Raw genomic sequence first — 25453 nt, forward strand, 5'->3', positions numbered from 1 at the left:
AAAAACTCTATGAAAATAATAGAAGTGATAAAAAAGATGAATTAAACGTGGACAAAACTACTCAAATCACTTCATATTGTTTGAAATCCATGGTAAGTTTACCTCGAAAACACAATGCTATTGGAGAATTATAGCATCTCTTTTGTCATCTCATCTCAACAGGGAAAAGTGTCACAAAGTATGAAAAACATTGATAAAAAAAACTATACTAATGAATATGTTTCGCTGCATCACATACTAAGATGAAACGATTTCAATTCCACAATTTCCACATTTCTCCCAGCGACGTATAAATCACCGTTTATGAACTACCATGGAACAGCGGTGTCTATCGCTGGCGCTTAAAAACCCTTGTCGAACATGAACAATCGTTATAAGCAAACGCAAAACGCGCCTGCACACACAAACACACGCACACACTCCCGCCAGATAGGGAAGCCCATAAATCTTAGCCTTGCGACCCGCCGGTGCGTTGAGCAGATAACGAAAGCACGATTGCACTTAAAACTCTTCCCTACTATGGGTGTTTGTTCGATTTGCTGTAACAAATCGGGCATTAGTACCAATTAAATGAATGGAAACTTTTCAAACCCAACGCATAGCGCGCACAAACAAACGAACGGATCGCAAATCGAACCCAAACGCCATCGTTGTGCTTATCCTTGTACGTGTGTGTGCAATCAAAACGATCCATTCATCAGGTGGATCAGAAACGAACGGATGCAGGCTTATCGGGCTTGGGCCAGCGGGCTCTGGGTGAAATTTAATTATTCATCATTTTTATTGCACTTCGAAAAGTACATTAAATTGGATCGATTTATTCTCCCAGCTACTACGACGGGGAAGATTTCTGCTCATCTCTAAAACCAATGGCCCGGGCACCCGCTCGCGCTCAGTCCGCATCCGTGATCCGTGATTTCAAGAGCAGCGCCCGTTACTTTCTTGGTAGCACCGGTCATGCAGACAGAAGCCAGAAACGAAAAGGACAGACGAAAACAACGCACACACACAAACGAAAAAAAATCCTTGGAATGCTATCACGACCCAACGCGAAAGTTTCAGTACCGACCGAACCTAAAAAGTGCCGCCGGCTGACAAGCAAGCCCCGGTGATCCCGGTTAAAGAAATTTCCGGACCAACGGCATGGGGCGATATTTTGTTTCCCTCCCGTATGTCCGCAGGGTTTTTGAATTTCCATCAAGGTTTTGAGTGAACTTTATGAAAAAGAGGATTTTATACAACGTTTGCTTTCACGCAATCTGCCGTAACAGTTTCGATGCCTTTTTCTTGTGTGTTTGTGTGTGTTGTTTTACGTCACTTGTGTTTCAACTGACTACTTTAAACTTTCCTCTACGGTAAATGTAGTGCTGCGAAGGTAAAAAACCACTGCAGTAAAAAATAAAAGCCAGCACGTTGGAAAAAAAAACCGCAAACAACCACCAAGACTTACGAGTCATACGACAGCTCCTTCAGAATCATCTCATGGAGTGGAGTGCACTTCGGCGGTGCCGGTGCCAAATTTGGTTGTCCCTTTTTCGCTGGAAGCGCTACTTTTCTTGGGGTCTTATCTTACCGGTTAAGATTCCCGTAAGAATTCGTCTCACCGGAGCCCGCGAGTGCACGGTGCCGTAAACTTTTCAGCAGCTTTTTTTTTCTTGTTTCTTTCTTAACCACTAGAAAGTACTGTAAAAATGGGAAAGTCAACCCAACGGAATGAGGCACAATTTTGAGTTGAGGGCGAAGAAAAAAAAAAGTTTAATTGAAGATAAAGTAACTTCGCCCAGTTCCCACCCCCTGGGCGCAACGCTGCCCGACCGTTTGGTTGATCCCAGTGAACCAGCTGAATACATTAATTCATTACGAAGTTTCACCGGAGGATTAAACGAAAATAGGATCTTCAGTCCGTGGCGACGTCTTCTGGCTAAAACATGAAACTCGTTTCGCCGACTTAATGGTGTTTTGTGATTTTGGTCGTTTCGAGGAAGCATGTAAAATTGTTGCTACATGTCGTTAGGAACTATATGCGTTCGGGTGTGACACTATCGCCGTTTTTGGCAGACGGGCACCGTCATGCAGCCGCCATTTGGGTGAAACGTACAAATTGACATGTTTTTCTACTATCCGGTGCCGAAGTGTGTCAGTTTTTTTGGTAAAGAGGAAAAAAGGGTAAATTTTACGTGTTTTTTAAGTTCAGTTTGAACAAATTATAAGGTATTTTTCTTATAAGTGTTTACGGTTTAGTGTTCTTCCGACACTTTTGGAATGAAAGAGGAGCAGAAAGGAATAATCGTATATATTATTTTGTAGTGTAAATGCTATTTGAACTGTCTATCCTACCTAATCAATATTTTCCTAAATACAACTAGATAATATTTTCAATTTGTATATAATTCTCTTCATTATTTTTCGTACCTCTATGAACAGAATTTGAATTAACCTAAACTCGGATAAAAGTCTTTTATATTTAAGGTTCTTAAGATTTTTCACTATCTGATGCCTGATAAGCAGAGTTCCAGCTGCTTCGTGCAGCTATGCAGTGCGATACTTTAGTGGGTGGTTGAGGATCACTTTAGGGAATTTATTCTGAATCCTCTACACAACAAGCATACTCCTGCTGGAGCAATATCCCAAGATGTTTGATCCATAAAAGATTTCAGGGAGTATAACCTGTTGGGACAGGGTTAGTTTACTATCTATTGTAAGAGAGGACCGTCGCTTAAGTATTTTAGGTAACGTGAATCCTTGCATAGACCGAAGAGCTAAACAAAATTGCAGTGTCACCTGCATAAAGTGAAAGATGTATTTTTTGTTTTAATTTTTTTAAACAACAGAGGTGTTTAAACAACAGAGGTAACAATTGTACAAGAGAGGTCCTAGGAAACTTCCCTGTGGAACGTGCACTGTTGGTATAGGGCTTTGATATTATTGATCCCAAATAAACGGCTGTCGTCCGGTTACACAGATAGCTTTGAATTATTTTTACAAAATACATTGGAAAGCCTTCCACAGCTCACAGTGCCCCTAGTGCCACAAATTATCAAAAGTCTTGGTTATTAGAAGTAGCACAATAGAGGTTGATCATCCACGGTGTTTGCGTTGGTTTATGATGCTGCTGATGAGCCGTGGAGTGTCCTTTCCTACACCCGAATAGAGCCTCAGTCAGGGTGTTATGTTCAGAGCAATAATCTTCCTTTTTGATATAAATAATTTAAAAAGTTTGTCGTGTGTTTTTGTTGTTGATGCGGCATTCAAGAAGGTGATAAGTTCAGGGCATTTTTGAATACTCTTTAAACATGTTTAAATGAGCTAAAGTTTGTGTTAATTTGTTGAAATAGATTTCTGATGCACGCTTTCAACAAAAATAACCGCAAGCCTAAATTTTCATACGTACGTATAAAATATAAAAATAGGTGGTATTTTTCGTCGGCTCCAAGCTCAGAGAACCCATTCTTCAGCGTCCTCCTGTTAATTTTATCGCTACACTTGCTCCAGCAATGCAATTGGATTAAAATCTGTTGATTCACCAGCCGAGCGCATGATCGACCAGCTGTTCCTGAGGCTGATTTTCAAGAAGGTATCACCATCACACGCTCGAAAGCTTTCTCCACTTTTCACATTCAACTGGAAAAACATCGTGTGCCAAAATGTCTGTCTGCGCTACCGTTTTCGTCGCACCGTTTGAACCTGCTTAGAAGGGTGGCAAGCTTAGTTTCACTTTTGGGTTGACTTTGCTAAACTTGCTCTCGCAAAATTCAAATGATATCCTGTTTGTGTCCTGTCAGCTTGAGATAAAAGAGATGAATAGCTTCTCGGTTTGTCGGTTTTTGTGGTTTCACTCAAATCCCGCCCCAACGGTGAGATGGCGGGTTCCTTCTTTGCCAGCCAGGCTGGAGCAAAGATGCATTCGGTGCCTTGCACAGGCGAACGGCGAGCAGCTGGTCCCTGCTGGCTGCATAGTTTGCTGTGCTCGGTCGGGTTTGGTGCAGTTGCCATTTTGATTGTCGGATTTTTGCCATTGGTTTTTATTTGTTCAAAATGCTTCAACATTGTGCGACAAACGAGAAGGAAGGAATTTTGTCCGACTGACATTGCTTATGCTTCAGCTGCTACCGAGCGGATCCTGTACCGCTCTGGTTGTGCTGCATGCTTTACTTTCCCAAAACCGTACCGTTGCATGGGAAGTGACAACCAACCAAGTCAAATGGAATTTTATCAAATAGGATAGAAATAGTCACTTGCCTACAATGACACACCAGTGTCGCAATGCATACTATTGTAACAATTGCTTTGTTGAAAAGATAAAAACAAAATACAAATGCAATGTTGTCCGCCGTGTTGTTTGGAGAAATCTGATTCATTAGTTAAATGTAGTGAAATAAAAAGTAACTAAGATAGGAGATTCTGTCAACGGGATAATCAGGAATGAAATTAATTCTATTCCTGACGAAAACAGCTGGTGCAGCAATTTACGAATAATTATGCAACTCTTCAAATAATAATTATAATCACAGTCCCTCGCTTTTGACTAATCAATTCCTCTTTGATTGAACAAATAGTGCTTTGGAATTCAACTCGTCGATTAATAAAGGAAACATTTTGTACTTAAACTATGCAGCGAAAATGCTTCTGTACAAAGCTTTTTTAATAGATTCGAAACAGTTAGCATCATTCAAAAAAATAAATCCAATCTATCAATTGTTCCCAAATAATTCCAGTTTTATTAAATTTTCGTGTTCAGCCCTCTTGCAAGGAGTCATGAATCAAATGTCTATCGCTTGAACCACTCTATTTCCCGGGAATCATTTGCCAGCTAAGCTGAAATGATTATCCAATTTCATCCTGACCGTGAATGAAAACCTTTCAACCGATATCAAATAGACTGCTAGCAAAAACGCGTGAACGCACTCCGAACCATTAAATTAAATGAAACACAGAAAAACACCATCCACCAGCACAGAAAAAAACACACAGATAGCGAGAAAATGTATTTACGTACCTGTCACAGATGAAAGATTGTCAATGACTAGGTTCTCCGTGCGCAAGGTACCATCTATTTCACATTCTATTTCCACCCGACCATGTCCTTCCGAGAAGTGTTCCCAGCATCGTTAGAACGAAATGACACGCAGCGCCACTCTTCAGCGCTCGTGGAAGCTGCAAGACGGAAGGCGCAAAACGTTGCGTTGAGTTGAGTTGGTGAAAATTAAATTTTCGCTACGGAATTCTTTCTCCCATCGATAGACGACCGTTTCGGGAAAATGGGAAAAAGATTCTTCATCCACCATCTGTTTAATGGTGAGCGTGGGACCTGCCTTAAAGCGGGGATCCTCGTGTTGTCGATCTGTCCTTTAAAGGATTATGAAAAATTAAATCTTCCAAAGAATGAGCTGTCCCTGCGTCGCCGTTGTTACTGTGATAAGCCGTTCTCGTGGGCCTCGTTAAGTTGGACACAACAGTGTTGTTGGGACCCGGGGAAACGGTGGGACATCTTTCGTTCAGCACGAAACCTTCTCCTGTAGACCTTTCGGTTTTGCAGGAGATACGACCGACGTGATAATGGGAAAATCGGTTACGTCCTTCGGTGCTGGGAGGATTTTCCTTCCAGAGCCCAGAAGCCACTGCGAACGGGGAAAGGTAGATTCAAATCATTGTGGCAAGCTGAGCAAGCACAAGATTCCACAGCAATCTTGGCCTGACAATGGACAGGCTGATGATGATGGTGATGATTGCCTCGAGAGTTTTTGGTTGTGTTGAAAAAGAAAGGAAGAAAAACTATTGTACTGCAGGATGATAGGCCGGTGGTGAAAGGTAGTTGGACCGGAGCTACCTGTACGAAGTGAAATGTAGGGCAGGATGACGCAGAAAACCTTGAACCATGTGCTGAGAAAAGCTTTCGTAGGGAGCAGAAGCAGACGTTCCTCGTTGTGTGACAGTTTGTTCTGAATCCAAAACAACATAATAACTTTATTTAGACCAATCGAGTTGACTTTTGTGAGGCTTAATAATGATTCTTTGAAACAGTTGGAAGTACTAGGCAGACATAACGTTTATATGGCAACAAATAAGTAAACGTTGAAAGAAAACGGCGTAGCTAAAAGCCATTTGTAATTCAACAAAGCCTGTATTATTATTCTGAAGATGATCACAAAACCTTCATGGTTACTGCTATGACTTGCATTCCCAACGACGCTAAATGTTAACAAAAGTTTTGTTTTCCCACCACATGTTTCGATTAATTTCTTTTCCTTCTTCCTGAGCATATCCTCTGGCGTCGTACAATACATCGCATTTACGTGTGTACAACTACACTGAAGTCTAATAATTTTCTTTTGATTTCGTCACAGAGTTTCTGCACGGGACGATAAAACACATCGACATGTCACGCACCTTCATCCACAACGTGGACGACGAAACGTTTCAAGGGTTGCGGCTCGAGTCGCTCAAGCTGGTAGACAACAAAATACAGGATATCTCGGAAAAGAGCTTCAAGTAAGTATATACACAAAATCTGCCATGATTACCGGGCCGGAGGTGGGGGTTTCTTCGTGCGAGCACCAACCCACAAACCTGGTACATTGTCGAGCTTAAGTTAGAAATTTTTCTCTACACCCAAAGTACTACTTGAACTGCTTCCGCTTCCTATTCGCCCGAAGAAGTGAATAGAATGTGAACGAAGCGAAAAAGAAATGAGACAGGAAATGTGGAATGAAATATTGAAAAACTAAAACGATTGTGGATAAAACGTTAGCCGACCATTCGTCATCCCGCATCGTCCGGGTGATAATTGAAAGGCAGGGACGTACGACAACGGCCAGACGATTTTGTCGTTTTTCCGCAGTACGTTGCTGCTGCTGCAATGCCATTTCTCGCTGTGCCAGGAACCATTATCGCAGTGAGCATACCTTCTTGTACCGGGTGCTAGCAGTGGAATGTTTGTAATGAGTGTGCCCCACACAGGTGGTCGCCTGCCGTTCCCAGTCAAGCGGCCGCTGGTGGCGCGTGAGTGTGGGAAAATTAGAACGAAGCACATAGCTGCCCTCCACCGACCGGGACAGCTATGATTGATGATGGTACCGGTACCAAAGCACGCCACTGGTCATCACATTCGCAAACCAGCTACACACCGTATCAAGGACCACCACCACCACCACCGCAAACACCGTCAGGAACCTTGCCGCGCAGACTTGCTTACCGTACAAGCGCACAAAGAGGGACCGCACCAATTTTTAACGCTTGCTTGAGAGTTGGCAAACGGCACAACATATTCACCGCACACCCAAGACGAGCGAGAACACGTTTATGAGCTGCCTGCCGTATGTAACGGTGAGAGATGGGTATGGTGTTTTTCACTGCAAAAATTCTAGGAACACAACATAAAAAGCACACCTTTTTTGTGGCAAGGAATCGATTACGGCACTTGAAGTGGACGGGAAAGCAAAAAAAAAACATAAATGAATGAACACCAGCCACTGCCAGTGGCAATAACCGCAAATCTTCATACATAAATAGACACACATTCCTACCACAAACACATTCCACAAACAAACACATTCGAAGAAAAGCTCTCGCACAGGAAAGCAAAAATTTCAATCGTTAGTTTATAATGATTTTCCTTCATCGCCGTCGCCCCAAGGGCGAAAGCTTTGATTTGAATGAAGCGGCTGGATAACGTGAACAACGAGGTAAACCCAAAGTGAGCCGCAACCCTCCTCCCCCTCCCCCCCCCCCTCCCCCGTGCACATTGAACTCCTTGTCCAGGTGCATGGGTAACAAGGACGGCGCGGTTCGTTGACGGTTCATGATGAGTTATGAATAGGATGTAAAATTTAAATTAAGCTTCGACGGTATTTTGTAACACCCGACGAATCACGATGAAACGACGAAATGTGCTTTATTTGCTTGAAGATGATTTATAACGTGCGCTTCGCACTGCTGCAGGAACTCGGATTGTACTTGGGTGGGTGCTTTTACACTGCTGGAGCGTGTATATTATTTCGTGTTTGACTCTCGCATTTCGCAATGAGCCATCAATTAGCGGGATGATAAATTAAAGGTGAAATAATTTTGACGCGGTTGGCTATAATAAGAAAACCGTCCCTTTTACGTAACGGGCCGTAAGTACTACCGGAAAACTCGAATAAAAATGTTGTGTAACAGATGAGGAAGCGTTTTAATAGCAGCATTGCGTAGGCTTAGGGACGTCACTTAAAAATAACTCTTAGCCGGAACAGGAACATCTAAACTATGATTGGAGCGTAAAAGATATTTTTGTTCAATCCTGGTTCAACAGTTGGCGGACGTGTAAACGGCTGCCAGCAATCACGTCGTTCAGGGCAGCACAATTCACCACAATCTCTTCTACCCTTCATCTACCATGTTATTTTTTTATCACAAGACCTCGCAGTTGAGAAGGTTTCATTGTCCAGCAATCCTTGGATGTCATCCTGTAGGCCTTGGCTACCAAGAAAACACCTAGCCTAAGAGGTTCCCTCGTCTAATCCTATTCTTTTACCAGTTTTTGACCAGCAGTTGAAAAGGCATCCTTGTCTAAAGGACTGCAAGTGACTTCTTACTCCAAGAAGATGTTCGTCTTTAGTAAAGAGCGACTATCCAACTGCGTAGTATCAGCAAGTCTAGTAATTTTTAGATGGCTAAAGTCAACAAGAAGTTCGTTAACTCAAGAAAACCTCAAGAAGCGTTTAATTCCTAGAGATCTTGTAACCGAGAAGTTCTAATCAAACACTACAGCTATTAAAAATTATCTGTACAAAATGGTTTAACTTTTCCTCGTTAAGTCGTACAAGCATCAAATACGTCGGTATTCCGCAGTTCAGGTGAAATCGACATAGAATTATTTAAGAAGAGACCTCTTCATCCAAGAACTTCTTTCTCTTAAGAGATTCTCTTAACCGAATGGTCTTTGTTTTATCAATGCTCTCTAAGGGACCTATTTGGTCAAAGAATATCACCTTGTAAGAGATATCGTCTAATAAGAAGCTTCTCTTAGCAAGATACCTCGTTGTTGAAGCTTACTAGAAGCTCAAAGACTTTGTAGTCGAAGCGCATCATCCACCAGTAGACCTCAATGTCAATAAAGCATTATAATGTAAAGGATCTAGCTGTGCATGAGTCATTAAAGATTCTAAAAATCATTCGCATAGCTCTTCCACCCTGAGACATCCGAAACTCAAGATCCATATAAATAATTTTGATGCAAATGTTCGAAGATAATACCGTTTGTTTTAAAAAAAATTCTCGCCACTTATTTAGAACCTACATTAGTTTCTAATGGCAGTATAACCAAACCATTTGAAAACTATTAAAGCTCGTTCAATGGCAGACAACCGTCAAGATGCACTAGAGCTTGTGCGAACGAACGCTCCATAAACATAAGCTTCAAGCGATGCTGTACCACGATTTATTTGCCAGCACAATCCTCGAACCTTCGCCATGAACACTCCTTGAGCAAAGTTGAGAAAAGTTTTATGTCATAAGAGATTAGCAATATTTTGTGTTGAATGGTTCCCGGGTACCGCTGCACAACCAGTCCCTCATATATGTGGTGGTTGCATCAGCAGAAAGTGTCACTCGTACGGTTGCTGCCGTTTCTGCAACCGGTAAGATGGTGAAGAGCAGGAAAGAAAAAAACAGGGAAAACATCTGCAAACACCTACTCACTCACATCAGCTCGCATCGGTCGGTGGAAATAGTATTCAGCGCAGCACTGCCATCAGCTATAAACGGTTGGAATGTTTGCGGAGGAAAATTGGACTGAAGTTCTGCTGTACAACTGCGCACACAAGTAATTCTCCAGATAGTTTCCCACCCCAGTTGATCCTTGGCATCCGTAACGGGTACATTCTTCCTGCATGCGATCGTCATCGTTTGAAGCTGTTAGACAATGTCTTGAGCTTGGTGTTTAGCACAAGTTTTGTGAGCCGTAGTGAGCGATGCTGAAACCTGCTGAAATGCATCTTTAGCACTTCCTGCATTAAGTTTTATGATTTAAAACACTAGCATCTTGAGAGGGATACGTGGGATCATTAGAATCACATATGATAAAACTGTACTTCGAATAATGCTTTGACATAATATGTTAAGCAAACTATTAAACACTCATAAAGTATGTTAAACTTTTACTCCAAAAGTTCTGCTTTCGAAACATGAACCTTACTGTTGTTAGAAATTCAAAAAGAAAATACACAATTGTGATCACGACTCATTCATGGGAAAAGAAAATTCTATTGTATCAATGTCAGGAGCAAACGGAAATGAAAAACGAAACGATACAACAAAAAAACTCATCATTCCTTCAATGCTAGTTTACCGGCGCTACTGTGCTAATTTCAGCTGCTTGACGTGATTATTTTTGACGCAGCAGTCGCTAACTTTGTCAAACTGTCACGGAAATGTACATGACTTACATGCACTGCTAATGCACTCAATCCATTTGTGCATTCCACCCTGCTGTGTGGCTTCCACATTCTTAATGCACTCTGCTCCCGGAAAGGTTTTGGCGTCCGCAAAAAGATCTCCACGCTCGCCGTGTACTCCTTGCGCACCGTCACACGCTCGGCTGGTGAGACTACACTTTGTAGCCGTACCAACCGTACCCACTGCATGCAAAACTGCACCAGCTGTACAATAGGGCAGCAGCGCGGCAAGTTACGGTACGTTGCGAACATCATACACCAGAAACACAAACACTTCCGGCCTTCGTCAAACGGCGCGCTACTTCCGCTTTCGCCCATGCAGGCTCTGCACACACTATTGCCAGAGTGGTAAACCGCACGCTGCTTTTGGCTTGAGTTGGGGGGTGCAAAGGTTCGTTTGCACCCCCGGGTTTGCAAAAGGAGGTTCCGGAAAAATCAAAGTAAATGCATCGTAAACCATAAATGAACTGCTCGCACCAGGGAAAATACTAGGCACACACATACAGTGAAACAGAGAAAGAATTGGATTGGAAGTGAACTTCCAATGCGACCGGTTGGTGGGAGGTTTTCCAAGGAATAAAAGAAATGTTCAATCTTTGCGGTGCACACAAAGAAGCAAGAAATATTGGAACGTATTTTCGTGTTGGCATTTGGACTCAAGAAGCTTAACCAATTTGAAAGGAAAGTTGCGCAAACGAACGTTTCAATAACACATATGTGATTTTGCACATATTTGGGTAGACAAATTTTAATTTAAAAATACATGTGGGTAGTGGATAAATTAAAGGCGCACAAATAAATGCTCATACAACCTCTTATAATTGAAAAAAGGGAAATTTTTACACGTTTATAATGCATTAACGAAAATTCAAAGTTGCATGAAGAATGACAGAATCTGGAACGTTCAAAACAACATTTTGTTTTTGATAATATGTTTCTGTTTAGTTAAAGCGACAGCGGCGCCGGTCTTCAAACGGCAGGACCGAACTTCAAATCCCATTCGGGCCGTCCCCTCTTAGTGATCACTGACTACCCAACTACGAGGTATCAGTAGCAAGTCTAGTAAGACATTCGATGGCTGACGTGACCTGTAAGGTCGATAAGCTTAGAGGAATCTTTTTGTAAATGATTTTTAAATTAAAAACAAAGTGGTCCCTAATAGGCTGAAACTTACATCTCCAATTCTTGTTACAAAATAAGCCTTTGGCAAAACAATGATGCTGCATTAGAAGCAAAGGTTCTTTGCATTGGCACAAAACAAAACTGCTACTTAAGACTTACATCCATGACCGTAGAAAGGACCATTGAAAGCGTAGACAAAAAGTGGATTTTCGTTGCCGATTGCTAGCAGGCCACTTCCAGATGCATTTGCTCCAAGGCAAAACGACGCTCGTAAACTCTGCGCTCCACATTTCTATTTCGTTTGGCATTAAAACGAATCACGTCGGGTGATCAAGAACACGGAACATGTACACCTACTGGCGCGCCACGCGAAGCAATCCGGGACACAAAAGCGTTCATCCCACCCGCAGCCCGGAATGTTCCCGTAAGGCATAAAAGGAAAACTCGCGTATAAATCTTATCTCCGCGAGGCAATCGAAGTTTCTTTTCAATTGTAAAGCAATAAAGATGTACAATCTCTGATTTTTGCAGCGCAGTCCGCCCCTAGTGGAAACGAATCGAATTCGAAGCTTTCCGTCGCTCCCATTCGCCTAGGCGTGGGCGAATGTCGCGGAGCCAAAAAAAGAAAACAAGGGAAGGGCTGCTTAGGGGCGCCTGGGGAGGGGGGGGGGGGGACGAGGGGAGATGATGAACTTTTTCCGTTGTTATGGGCCGGTCGTTTTACAAGGCGTTTTATTTTCTGCCTTACGGAAAATCCGTAACGTACGGAATTGTACGCTGCCCTAGAACAGTGTTCCAATTGAAATAGAAGATGCAAAAGAAAAAAAAAACAGCCTTTTTTTCGCCAACACACCACTCGGGTGCACCCGGAGCTGCAGAGAAAGAATGCACTTTTCCTGCATGGTCTTCCCGTTTTCGTTTTCTTCTCGTATTTTTCATCTCTTTATGCGAATGGTCTGACGCAGTTAGCTTCACTCAAGTGAATCGAAACAAAATTGTACCAGTGCTTTGTGTGGAGATGGAGAGAAAAGAAGGCGTCACACCAGCAGCAGCAGCAGCAGCAGCAGGTCAGTGCCACAAAACATGGTGAAAAAGGGCAGGTTGGGGTACTCTCCCCCGCTGGAACACAAATAACGGAAAAAGTAAATCAAGGAACACTCGACACACGGCACGGGACGAAAACACAGGAGAGGCGCAAGAAGAGAGATTGTTCGAAGCTAGAAAGGCAAGCAACAACGAAAAAAAAAAAAGAAACACATCCAAGCACATCCTAGTGGTCAAAAAGTTCCTGATAGCATTTCCAAAGTGCAAGGCCTTTGTGTGACGAAGTTGTTGATGTTGTCGGAGAGTATGCTCCAACCGTACGCCATGTATGCGACTGCAGCGAACTTTTCGATGACCCCGGCCACCGCGGCCTTCTCCCTGATGCTTGCTGGTACGTGAAGGGAGAGATGTTTTAAAGGTTTAAAGGTCTAATGCCGCACACGGAACAATTCGACCAGCACCGTCCTCCTCCCATTGGCTGTCGTACAAGTGCAATAGTAATAGAGTTTCGACTTATACTTCCCACAAATGATACGGTCAATAGTTTTCATGGTTGGAAGAGATTGAATAAGATTTGTAATATTCTATCAAGCACATGCAAGCCCCAAGCGATGGAGAATGCAACCTCCGGGGAGGTTACTGTTTGCCACCGGTTTGGTAAGGGTAAGCGGGCGATTCAACTGTAGCACTCAGTGATTAGTAATGCACTGTTTGCCCTCAAGTGAACAGACACTTGGGAGATTAAATTGCTGTGCGGAATAAACCAGACTTTATTTGTAGTTTGAGTATGCACTTCTTTTTTATGTAACTTTCATTACAGAACATTCAACTTCCAGGATAGAGTGAATGTGCAGGTAAATTTCAAAGGCTGAACTGATGAAAATGCTTTTGTTTGAAATCTCGCAAGAAGTTAGCTGGATTGAGCTTTATGAAGATTTATTTAACTTCGCAATTGAATTAAGTTTTTCATTACTAAAACATATTCCAAAACTTGTTCTTGAATAGCTTTGTTTTTTTTGTATATCACTAATTTTTTAAGTGATATGCTATAAGGAGGGTAGACTTTTCCTTCTCCCTCAGTTTAAGTGCACCTTATCCTGGGTGAGCTTCGTTGATGTTGTTGCTGCCACGTATTCTTGTGTTCTTCATGTCCTCTGGATCCAGAGAGTTAGCGTCTCTTAGGAGCATCGCACATTGGAGACTGGACATTTTCTCCCAAGTGGCTGGCGGCCCCGCCATTGGCAGAATGCAAGAGTTCGTACATTACAGTAGCATCTACTTCCCGAACTCCGCCAACAGTAAGGCCGCCAGTCTTAATTTCATGTGTCCCAAACCTAATTCAATAGGTTCAGTGTTTCAATGTTATCGCTGCCGACCCTGACGCCTGCAAAACGCGGCGAGCCGAAACGATCCACTTAAACGATCTCCTAAACTAATTTTTGTTGCTTTTTGGGTTGCAATAGCGACTGGCGCTACAATTAAGATCTCGGGCGATAGTGCGTACAATCTATGCAAACAGAGAGGGGAAGCGATCAAAGGACGGTTCTCATCTCTTTGGCAAAGTCAAACTGAATCCGCGCATATTCATAGTCTTTCTGTCCCAGGATATCGCGCATGGGCACCGCCAGGGATCTTCCTGATGCCCGAACGACTGCTATTCGTTCCGGAACTAGCCGAATCGAACTCCACACATAACCAGCGGATGTGGTCGATGTCGTTGTATTCGTTGCTACAGCTACAAACCTTGGAGTCGGAGTTGCCTATACGTTGCTGATGTGCATTCATCGCATAATGGTTCGACATAAGTTTCGACATCATGCGAATAAACGCACGATCTACCGGGAGCCCGTGAAACCAGGGACGCAGGGAAACCTGTGGAGAATGCAGGAACCTCCCAAGTTCGTCACCAGCTGTTGTGGGGTACATGGATGCGAAGGATGTGAGGGGAAATCGACCTCTCAAAAATGTTGCCATCAGAGGCACCTCGTTTGGCCAAGGAGTCCGCTTTTACGGACGTTTTTAATAAGTAAACGATATTTGGCATGCTTTATTAAACTAAGAGCTTAGGATATTCAGTATTTTTTCTATAAAGTAAACAGAGCTCTTTAATACCTCAACGGATTACACTGCTTCGACACTGAAGTTTGAGGCAATCAGTAAGTATAAAATACTGATCCGTAGGATTCGTGCTTATTATGAGAAGTGCGTAAAAATGCGCTCACCTCAGCTACATATGTACAGAGCATGGCTGTCTAAGCTTGTGGAAGGCTTCGTTGCATATGTTAAACACACCGAAGCCCGTGCCCGCCTCCGAAGAGGATCCGTCTGTGTAGTACTGTTGAGGATTTTTGTGGCCATACTTATCCACTAAAACGCTGGGTGCTGTCCTCCAGCGAAGATCGTTTGGAATGTTCTTCGTGTCCTCTCGCATGGAGGTGATTTATTGCTTTAAAAGTATTAGGGTTTGCATGTAAAGATACAAAATCATGATACAAATTCATGATTTTACACTTAGAGCCTGTTTCTAGTATCGATTTGAAGTTTTCAATCACTAGTGGGTAGGATACTGTAGATCTCAGTAGAAGGCGATGTGATAACTACAAAAAAAAAACGGAGTTCTCACGGCATCACTCCGGATATCACTTCCAGCGACATTGTACGAGAAACCTTAGTTCTTTAGTATTAAAACATTTGAGACAATGTTGACCAATCAAACTGTAATAAAATGTATTTTTTACCTTGTTCCCCCTACACATTGAAGATGTGCAAATCGATCAAATGTATTCCGCTCCCTTTCATCAAAATATTGTTCCACACCTTAAATGGTTTTCTCTGTTCTAGTGTTCGATCCCTCTTCAGACGAGGCCTGTCTTGATTTCCCGAAAGACGACCAAATTTCGATCTTTTTCAATTTGACGGTCGTCGATTGTCAATTTACAATAGCTTTTGGCTCGTTTATGCTTCACTTTTTTTGTTGTGGTTGGCAAGATGCCGGCATTAAACCGGCACATCTCCCCATCACCACACAGGACTTCAATTTGCCCTACCGGGGGACAGCAAATCGTTCCATCACGACGTTTAAGGTATGCGAAGCTAGGAACCAAAAAGAAAGCGCCCACGGAAATCCGTTCACCCTCTAGGGATAAAGTGGGATTTTTTTTGCATGTGTCTGCTTGTTCCTACGACTACTACACACACCCCAATGGATGGATAGACGAACAAATCGTTCAAGCGACGGAATGTTGGAGGCTCGACACACCCCGCCACGTCTTAAACTACCGGCCGATGGGATACGGGCCAAGGTAAGCTGCCATGGGCATGGGAAACCATAATATCAAACATAGTTGATCTTCGGGTCCACCCTTATCCACCCGGCGGTGCAGCGGGCCAGCCAATTTGGTACATCGGCCAGCTTGCCTAGGCCAGGATATCAAATAAAGGAGATTTAAAATACAATTTAAATTTGCATAAAAACCATGAATAGATATGATGGCATATATTATGCGAAAGCTTTCTTTCTTCCCTGTACATCGGCTTCACTTTTGCGCCAATGCGCCGTAGAAGTGGTAGCATCCTGTACACATGGCACACGTCCGAAGACCGTGGAACCCCTAGAACCATGGAGTGTGACACAATTCTGAGCCGTGCTTTGCGGTATGCATCGTTTTGCCGCCGTTCGGGACAATCCTGACTCGTATGCATAGATACTTTTCAAGCGGAAAATATTCCGCTTCCGCTAAGGGGCACATCGATGGGAAACTTACAGTTTGCCGCCAGCTTTCACGACAATTCCGGCCAAGGCTTGACCAAGACGACTCTGCTGACTCTCCTTTTCCTGCTGATTTTGCATCATGCCCATCAAGCGAGAGAACCATTACTGGGGAAGTTACGAAACTGGTAGCAAAACATTTTTTCCCCATCCCATCACAATGATCCTTCAACGATCCAGAACATACTAACAGGATGCTCCTTCTGGAAAAGGGAAGGCCGCACGTCTTTAGCGCTTCGAGTCGACACAGGACAGCTTGGGGAACAGCGCTGCATTTCCATTACATGAGTGCAATGCCGATGAAAATTCGAACGCAAAGTGCACTATGACAAACGACAATGACAACGATGACGATGTTGACGCCACCCGGACCGGAGCGTACAGTCGGTATGACGCAGCAAACTGGGCACTCCCGAGACACCGAAGACGGTACGGGATAAAGCGAACCCATCTACGACTGGATATTCGCACTTTGCCACCTAACGCTTAAGCCCGGTTCCGTGCACGGACAAAATGCGATGGCAAAAGATCGAATCGCAAATCTCGAGCCGGGTTTGGAACGGGTGCTTGTGACGAGACCGTATGTGATGTGCTGGTGGCAATGCTAAGCCCGTACAATCGAAAATGACGCATCGTTTCGCCGTTTGGTTGCTGTTTCTGCGTGTCGGTGGAACTGAACCGATTCGGCAGCTTAACGAACGTCAGTTTGATTGTCGGGTGTCACTTTGCCACACAGCCAGATTGCAGACGTGCGCAAAAGGAATCAGGAAGAATTAAAACTGATTTACTGGAGCGAACGGTAGACGGTACACCGATTGTGGTAAGTTGATAAATTAGACAAAACCGTTTTCCTTCCAGTACGGGCGGACTGGATCGATTGATGGAAATACGTGCTCGACTGTTGTCACCAGTGTTTTTAATGACCCACGCCACAGACAGTTGCGATCAGAAGCATCGATGAGAACAATTGTCTTTGGGTTGTTTCGTATATTTAAATATTTATTTTGGAAGTATAACTATATTTTTTTAAATAAAACAAATTAGAACAGTGCACTGTTTACCAGAGAATTGCTATTCTCAACCAATATTTAATTATATCTAAATTTAAGATAATGGTTTCACAAACTAGCCCCCCAAGCAGCAAAAACGGCACACATCCGAATTCTACACACACTAATTTATCGTCCAAATCCCAACGTTAGCACAAAGGCGACATGTACTGTTGAAAAATGTATTCCTCACTGCCGGCCAAACTCACGGCAACGCTGGGAACGTCCGTAGCTTGTGTTTGTTTGTAAAATGGAAAATTTATTGCCAGATCCATTCTAATGCTATCGTTACCGTGCACCGACTCCAACACATTCGCCGTGCCAACAATCCTTCCCAAGATGTCGTCGCTGTCGGCCGAGGCTTGCACAATTTTCCGAGAGCGATGTAAAATATTAATAATTCACCTCAACGGCACCGGAGAATTGGGCTGGTTCTTCACTTCGTCCTCCGTCCTTCCGAATCGTCGATAAAATGTCCCAGCTTTCGGGAAAAACAGGAAAATTCAATTCTGCTGCAATGGGACGGTGATAGGATGAGCAGAATGGTTAGGCAAAAATGTTCACAGTGTTAAAGCGAGTAAACAAAACGGACGGGCAGATGTGTTATTAGTACATCAGAAGTTTTGTGCTCGGTACGATGCTTGGCTCTAGCGTCGGTGTCGAATGTTCGATGGTTATGTTTCGTGTGCTCCAGTGAGAATAGTTGCTATTTCATTCGTACTACTGCGGTAGGGCTTGACGTAACGTAGGAGCAAAAAATAGCACACAGATTAAATGCATTTGGGGCGAGCGAGAACGTTTTAAAAGCAGCCTTACGATATCGTTTGCTATCGTTCGAAAAAACCATTCCTGTGGGCGAGATATCTTTTGTCGTGTTAATGGTTCCTTACACAAACATCAGCACTGAACGGTTCGTGCTTTATAGGCAATTTTATTACAATTTTTCCTCAGTAAAGTAGTTTTTATGGAGAGAAATACACAATGTTTGGATACTCTCAGTATCCTAGTATAATAAAAATTTTCTATGTCTGTTCAATATGAAACTAAAGCATGAAGTTCGTCGGATGGTTTTCAAAAATATCAAAACTGAGTTCGGAAGATCTTGATTCCAGAAAACTGATAGTGATGCAGCAGTCTTTGATTCCAGTAACGTCATACTCCAATACTTCTCCCTCTTCTGCTTGGTTTTGTCACGCCGGCCATCAAATGTTTTTCTAGATTTGCACTTGATACCACGTAGTTAAATAGTCAGTCTTCACCAATGGGGAACGGTCCAGATGGGACTTAAATCCTAGTCCTGCCTTGTGCAGACCGGCATCGTTGTCGTCCTACCACCGACCGGCCCAATCCCTGTACTTCCCAAGAAGTCCAATACGCCAATAATACTATGACATCTAAAGATAGGACTGCATCCGCTATTCAGCTAACAGCTATAGGTCACACACTGTTTTGGCTACAAAGCTTAATTCCAAAATAACCTCACGTTATACCAATTTCTATGATGGTCGCTTCATACAAAGCTACTGTTCGGAGTACATTTTATCATTGACAAAAAATAACACCCACAAACGCTACGTGGTATTATTATTAGATTTATTTCTGTACAACTGTTTACTAAACGACTCCATATTAACTCACCATCCAAAATTATTCTTCGTAATCACCCGTACTGGAGGACGATTTTCTAAACTTATCCGTCGGGCTGATCAAGAAATTCTAGGAAATCGAACATTACTGCTCAGTCTCGTACTGTATCGAAACTGATCCGTTCCATGTCTATTTCCGTAGATTCCCTCGAGCAGCATAGCGCAAACCGGCTAATACCGTCAATGCTAACTATTGAATTAGCTTCATCTTCTTATCGTGACCCCAACATCAACATGTTTGAGCTCGAACTAGACCGTGCCGTGCGCTCTGTAACTGGTCAAGGCACAGGCAGCGGCAAGAGATCAACGGAAGATAACTGCTTACGGCTAAACTGTTCCACCGCTGTCGCCCTTCGTTCGGCCCACCCATTACGCCTGCCGGGCAGTGAAAAGTCGAGGATGTATGCGGCCAAACAAATGGATTGGGAAATTTGATTTTCTTCGGTAGGAAAAACAATTTCCAATTTAGGCTTCGCTATCTACGACGTCACAAAAAATCATCTCTCGCAAGCGAAAGTTTAGCGAGACTCTGGGTCAGGACTTTTATTTCCACCTTGTTGCTGGTGTGCCGGGCCTGTCCGTCCGGTTCGAGGACGAATGCAAAAAATTTCCGTTGACAGGCGTGTTGGGTGCTTGCATCTGTTTCGATCGATTTTCATCCCGAAGGCACCAAATGCAAATACTTTCCGATGAGTTTATTGGGTAACGTGTACCGCATGTTAGTCCATTTTCTGCCTTCATTCTTTCGTGGGTCTGGTCATACAGTCGGTCTGGTAGTGTGGTTGGGATCCAATTTTCGTACCGAAACCATGCAACCGATCTAAATATTTTCTCCTTTCTTTTGCAGCTTTATGCAGCACTCGCTAGTGTCGCTGGATCTGTCCGACAATCAGTTACAGGGACTGCCGCTGGATTCGCTAAAAAATGTTCACACGCTAAGCCGATTAGTAGCCCAGAGGTAAGTAAGAAAGATTTTTGTGATATTTCCAGCAACAAAGAAACAACAAAAACTCACGGAAATAAAGGTTTATCTCAGCAGCAAAGCTTGGCTTAGCCACGGTAGAAGCATTATGCTTTTTTCTCCTTCGTGCAATTCACAATGGAAAGCTCAGAGAATGTCGCACCGGCGGAGAAAAATAAACCAAAACAAATATTCAAACCGATGTGAAGTAGATCTTGGTTGTAAATTACTACATCCAAAAAGGTATCTTCCGTGCGAGCTTGTTCAACAAACGGATGCTGTTAGATGCTGTTGGAGAGTCTCTCACTGTAGTTGTTGTTTGCACACACCGCTGACACTCAATGCAGAGCTCTTAGGAGTCAATCAATTTGAAATTGCAATGAAAGCCCTTTTTGGACGCTTTTGTTAAAAGGTCCGTTTTTAACAATGGCATTGAATGGGCGTGCTTTTGGGCAGGGTGATCGAGTGATGATGATGGTTTGAGGTTCCTTAACGTTTAAAATGTTCGCTTCCGCATTAAATACGGTTGGCAGTTTACAAACCACCATTAGCTCAACAACCGAAATTATATGTAAACTTAATCCACCCTTACTAACAAAGCTGAATGTGAAAAAAGAGCCTCCCTAAGCTCCTTTAAATGAATACACTTCAATCAATCTTCGACATGATTTTGATCATTCTTGGAAAATTTGAAAAGTTTGTTTTCAAGCTCTATCATGCACTCGAAATGTCCACAATCATTTGTCGGAAAACCGGTACCGGTTTTGGGAGCTGTTTAAAAATAGCTTGTTTATGATGGCTCAACGTTATCGATTGTGGAATGTATTCTTTGAATTACCAAATTAAACCATTTGAGCAGAAATATTTACACCACACTACCCACCTAATGCAAGTCTTTTTCCACCCTTCCAATTGATATTTCCATCCAGGAACAACATACACCATCTGGATGGGAACTGGGGCGGGTTGGCGGATTCGCTGCGAAGTCTGCACATATCAGGCAACTCCATTTCCGAGGTATCTTTTTACACGCACGATGAAAAGCGTCAAAACCATACGGCCCCTAACTCGCAAGCATCCATTATAAACGCGAAGCAATTTTCGCAGTATCCGCCAGCGACGGTGGTGGGCCCACCAACAGCGGGCAGCGCCGGTATCCAGCAGCAGGGCGTTAAACCGTTTGCCAAGCTGAAAAAGCTCGTCTGGCTCGACATCAGCTCCAATCGTATCGCACACATTAGCCCAAACACGTTCCCGAAATCGCTGGTCACGATCGATCTTTCCAAGAACATACTTTCCCAGTTTCCGACGGCTTTCCTCGAGCACCTGCACGATCTGCGCGTGCTCTCGCTGAAGGACAACCTGATAGTGAAGCTCGACGGGAGCCCCGAAAACACTGGCACCGCACGAATACGGCTCGAAAAGCTCGATCTCAGCCTGAATCTCATTGAAGAATTGCCTTCCCTGCTGTTTAATGGCAGCGTGCGAATAAAGGCAATTAATTTCGATAAAAACTTCATCCGCCACCTAGAAGCGGATACGTTCCAGGGGCTTAACATTGTGCACATGGTGTTGGCGTTTAATTTCATCGAGTCTATCGATGATGCTGCGTTTGCAACGCTCGAAAACAGCCTGGAGTATCTGGATCTGGAGCGTAATCGGCTGACAGTGGTGCCGAACGCTATCGGACGATTAAATCGGTTACGCTATCTGTATCTGACATCCAACGAACTCACTGGTATTCCCAATCTGCCGGAGGCGTTACTACCCACCACGCTCAAGGTACTGTCGCTGAGCGGTAACAACTTTACTGCCATACCGATAGAAGGTCTTTCCAACTGTACGGAACTATCGTATCTAAACATGGGCTACAACAAGATTGCCGATATCGAAGAGAACGCTTTCGCTGGTTGGGGTTCCAACTTGCAGACACTGTTGCTGCGCAACAATAAGATCACCAGCCTAAATTATGGAGCATTCAACGGGCTTGACACGATCAAGGAAATCAGTCTTAGCTTCAATGACATACACTACGTTCACCCGAACGTGTTCGAAAATGTGTCAACATCGCTGAAGATTCTGGAGCTTTCGTTTGGCATTTACAGGGAGGAGTACCCCGGCGAGGCGCTGGCTGTATTGACGGAACTGATGTGGCTAGGGCTGGATAATAACAATCTCAAAACACTACCAGACGGAGCATTATCGACCCTGGGACAACTGACATACGTAAATCTGGCTTTCAATCGCATCGTTGCTATTCCTCGTTGGCTCTTCCGGTCGGATGTGCATCGAAACTTGGTAGAAATAGATTTATCCTTCAATCAGCTCGAAGATTTGCCCAGTGCCACGTTTGATAGCTTGGAGTTGATTCAAATTATTAACTTGTCATCAAATAAGCTACGCAGTATACAGAAGAACGCACTGCATGATCTACCGTACCTGACGTACGTTGACCTATCGTACAACTTGCTGCAAAACATCAGTGAGGGCGCACTCAGTTTTCTTCCCAGTTTATTGAGTGTGGACCTTATGCACAATGAGCTGGGTACGCTTTCGTTGAAGGTGTTTCGTCAGGTTTCAAATGCAACCACACCAATGCGGTTGAACATCAGCAATAATGCTATCGAATTCCTGGACGGAGATGTTAACTCGCTGCTGTACGTGTATTCACTCGATGCCAGTCACAATCAGCTGCAGGACACTACCGTGTTCCGAGCGCTGGCATTTTCGCTGCGCATACTCTACCTTAACTGGAACAACTTCACCTCGCTCGGTAACCATGCGTTCGGTGACCTGCAGATACTTGAAATACTGAACCTAGCGCACAACAACATAAGCTCGCTGCGTCGCCGTAGCTTTGCCGGTTTAATGAATCTCCAAGAGTTTGACCTAAGTCACAATCGCATCGAAAGCCTACAGATAGAACAGTTTTCTCCGCTGAAAAAGCTGCGGCTGCTCAGGCTAAACAACAATCGGCTGCGTACCATTCCTCGCGATACATTCCTTAACACACGTATTGAATTTTTGGATCTGTCCAACAATCAGTTCGTTTCCTGGCAGGCAACGGCTTTCGCTGACATTGGGTTTACGTTGCGTTCGATCCAGTTCGACAACAATTTGCTCGAGTTCCTGGATCCGTACATGTTTACCAGCACACAGTTCCTGCTCGAACTAAACCTGGCCGGAAACTTGATCAAACTTATCCCGGACAGTTCGTTCGCCAACTTGAACAACCTGACAGTACTCGACTTGAGCTACAATCAGCTTATGCCCGTCAACTTTCGGGAACTTTTCATCAACCTACCCCGTCTGCGTGTGCTGAGCCTACGATCGACCGGCATATACCGTCTTCCGTCCCTAGCATTGCCCCAGCTGGCTACACTTGACGTTAGCAACAACAATCTGCAGGAGATTGAATCGCAGGAGGAACTGTTTTACTTGCGCGAGCTCCACATACAGGAAAACAAGATCAACAACATCTCGAACCTGTTGCGAAATCTTCCTCCCGCACTGCGCGTACTCGACATTTCGAGGAATCCGATCCGAAAGATCTCGTTTCACGATTTCTCACTCTCGCGACGGCTGGAAGAGCTGCTAATAGAGGACATCAAAATAGTCAACCCGGACATTTTCATTAAGCTACACAATTTGAAAAAATTACGCATCAGCGCCCAGCACAACTTTAGCGAACTGGTGTCCAAGCTAAGAGGCTTGCAGGAGCTCTACGTGACGATCTACGATGAGCATCTCGGGGATGGACTATTTACGTCTCGGATGCATTCGAACACTAAACTTAACGTGGTTGAGATCACTGGCCGCCGGTTAGTGTCCATCTCGAGCAACGCCTTCCAAGGGTTGGCACGCAATCACGATCTTAAGTTGCGAATACACAGCACGATGGTAAACGATCTGCCGCCGGGCGTGTTTTACGCCCTAAAGTACATCCCACGGTTAAGCATAGATCTGTCGGACAACTTGCTAGCAGCGCTGGCGCCGGACAGCTTCTACCCGAACGCCAGCTCGTGGGATGCGGTGGGGACACGGAGCGTGATCGGAGGGCTGGACGTATCCAACAATCCGCTGCAGTGCGAGTGTGGCCTGGTGTGGTTGGGTCACTGGCTCCGGCGATGGCTGCGGGAGACGGCGCAGGTTAATTTGATTCCTAAAGACGAAATGAAGCAAATGATTCGTGTAAGTATTTAGAAATGTAGAATTTAATTATGTTTTCTCCTTATTTACCTACATTGCTCGTTCATTCTATGTGTGAGGGTTCATATCAGTAGGAAAATCATTCATTTATTTACAAATCAGTCTCGCTTCCGAAAGTCCTTTGATCAATGGCACAAACATTTTAAAAACGAATGTGATTATGAGTGATTTTTTTTAACTAACCAAACATCTAATTATCATTTCCTTCGTGTCTTTGAAGGGCAAGAAACTACAACCCAACCACAAGAACAGCGTTTCCCCTTTTTTTCTCTCTCTGAAACTACACAAAAAGTTCACTGTTCTTGATGGAACACTGTTTGCCACCATACTTGCAACAAGACATGATTAATTACACCGTCACTGGTTCTTCAATCATCTGCAGCACTACGAATCTCGATAAAGCAAATCGATATGACGTGCCGTTTTCTCGTTTGCACACAGGCGAGCTTACTCGGTTTCGGAACGAAAAACCTCAAGCGACTTGCTTCCTACCACCGCCACCACGCATCTTTGTATTTTGTCGTAATTATTCCGTTCAACACGACACAACACGCGGCAAACTGGGAAACGCTTGGAAAATGTAAAGCTAATCTGGCACCCTCGGCTATCACCTCCTTTTTTCCTCGCTCCACCCACCCCGGCAAAGCGTACTCTTTTATTCTGGAGTTGATTAATATGAAACGACATCCATAATTTATGCTTCCCGCTCGGCATAATGATGGTTTTTCGCTGTGTGCCATTTTATTCACCGAGTTTTTATTTTTTATTGAAGCGTTTATTTTTTCTGCGGGATCAGTTTTTTGGAAAGTTTGTCTATTGCGCTCGTGACAGTGTGATTGTGTGGTTCTATCGCTCCCCGGCAGGATGTTTGTTGCAAGTGTTTTATTAATGAACGTGATAATAAACTGGTTGACGTATAATGTAATTCACTCGACGTGATGAAAGATGCTGGCGAATAATAGCAGCGTTTGCGTTTGCTGTTTGAAAGGCAAAACAGGGAACGGCAACGCGGGTGGATTAAATGTACTTGGTGATGCAATTATTGAATGACTCGATTCATCATAAGCTTTTCCTTTGTCTGTGATTTCCATTTTATCTTTCACGTTGAAAGCTCGACATGATAATTGAGTGGTTGAAAAAAATGCATCAAACAAAAATTGCCACGAGGAATGCATCGTTAAAATTCTGTTTCCTCTGTCATTAAACATATTTTTTAATGC

The 25453-nt window shown here is 43.7% G+C and overlaps 2 protein-coding genes across 2 annotated transcripts in view; one reads left to right on the forward strand and one right to left on the reverse strand.

The window, feature by feature from the left end:
• LOC126560407 (methionine aminopeptidase 1D, mitochondrial) overlaps nt 1–25453 on the reverse strand; it is a 312884-nt gene that overhangs the window by 150009 nt on the left and 137422 nt on the right. The window lies entirely within an intron of this gene.
• LOC126563870 (protein artichoke) overlaps nt 1–25453 on the forward strand; it is a 46876-nt gene that overhangs the window by 20068 nt on the left and 1355 nt on the right. The window contains exons 2-4 of the mRNA XM_050220650.1: nt 6345–6489; nt 19911–20021; nt 20954–24215. Coding sequence (XP_050076607.1) covers nt 6345–6489; nt 19911–20021; nt 20954–24215 — 3518 coding nt within the window. The remainder of the gene's footprint in view (nt 1–6344; nt 6490–19910; nt 20022–20953; nt 24216–25453) is intronic.

Source organism: Anopheles maculipalpis, chromosome 3RL, assembly GCF_943734695.1.
Source record: "Anopheles maculipalpis chromosome 3RL, idAnoMacuDA_375_x, whole genome shotgun sequence".
NCBI lineage: Eukaryota > Metazoa > Arthropoda > Insecta > Diptera > Culicidae > Anopheles > Anopheles maculipalpis.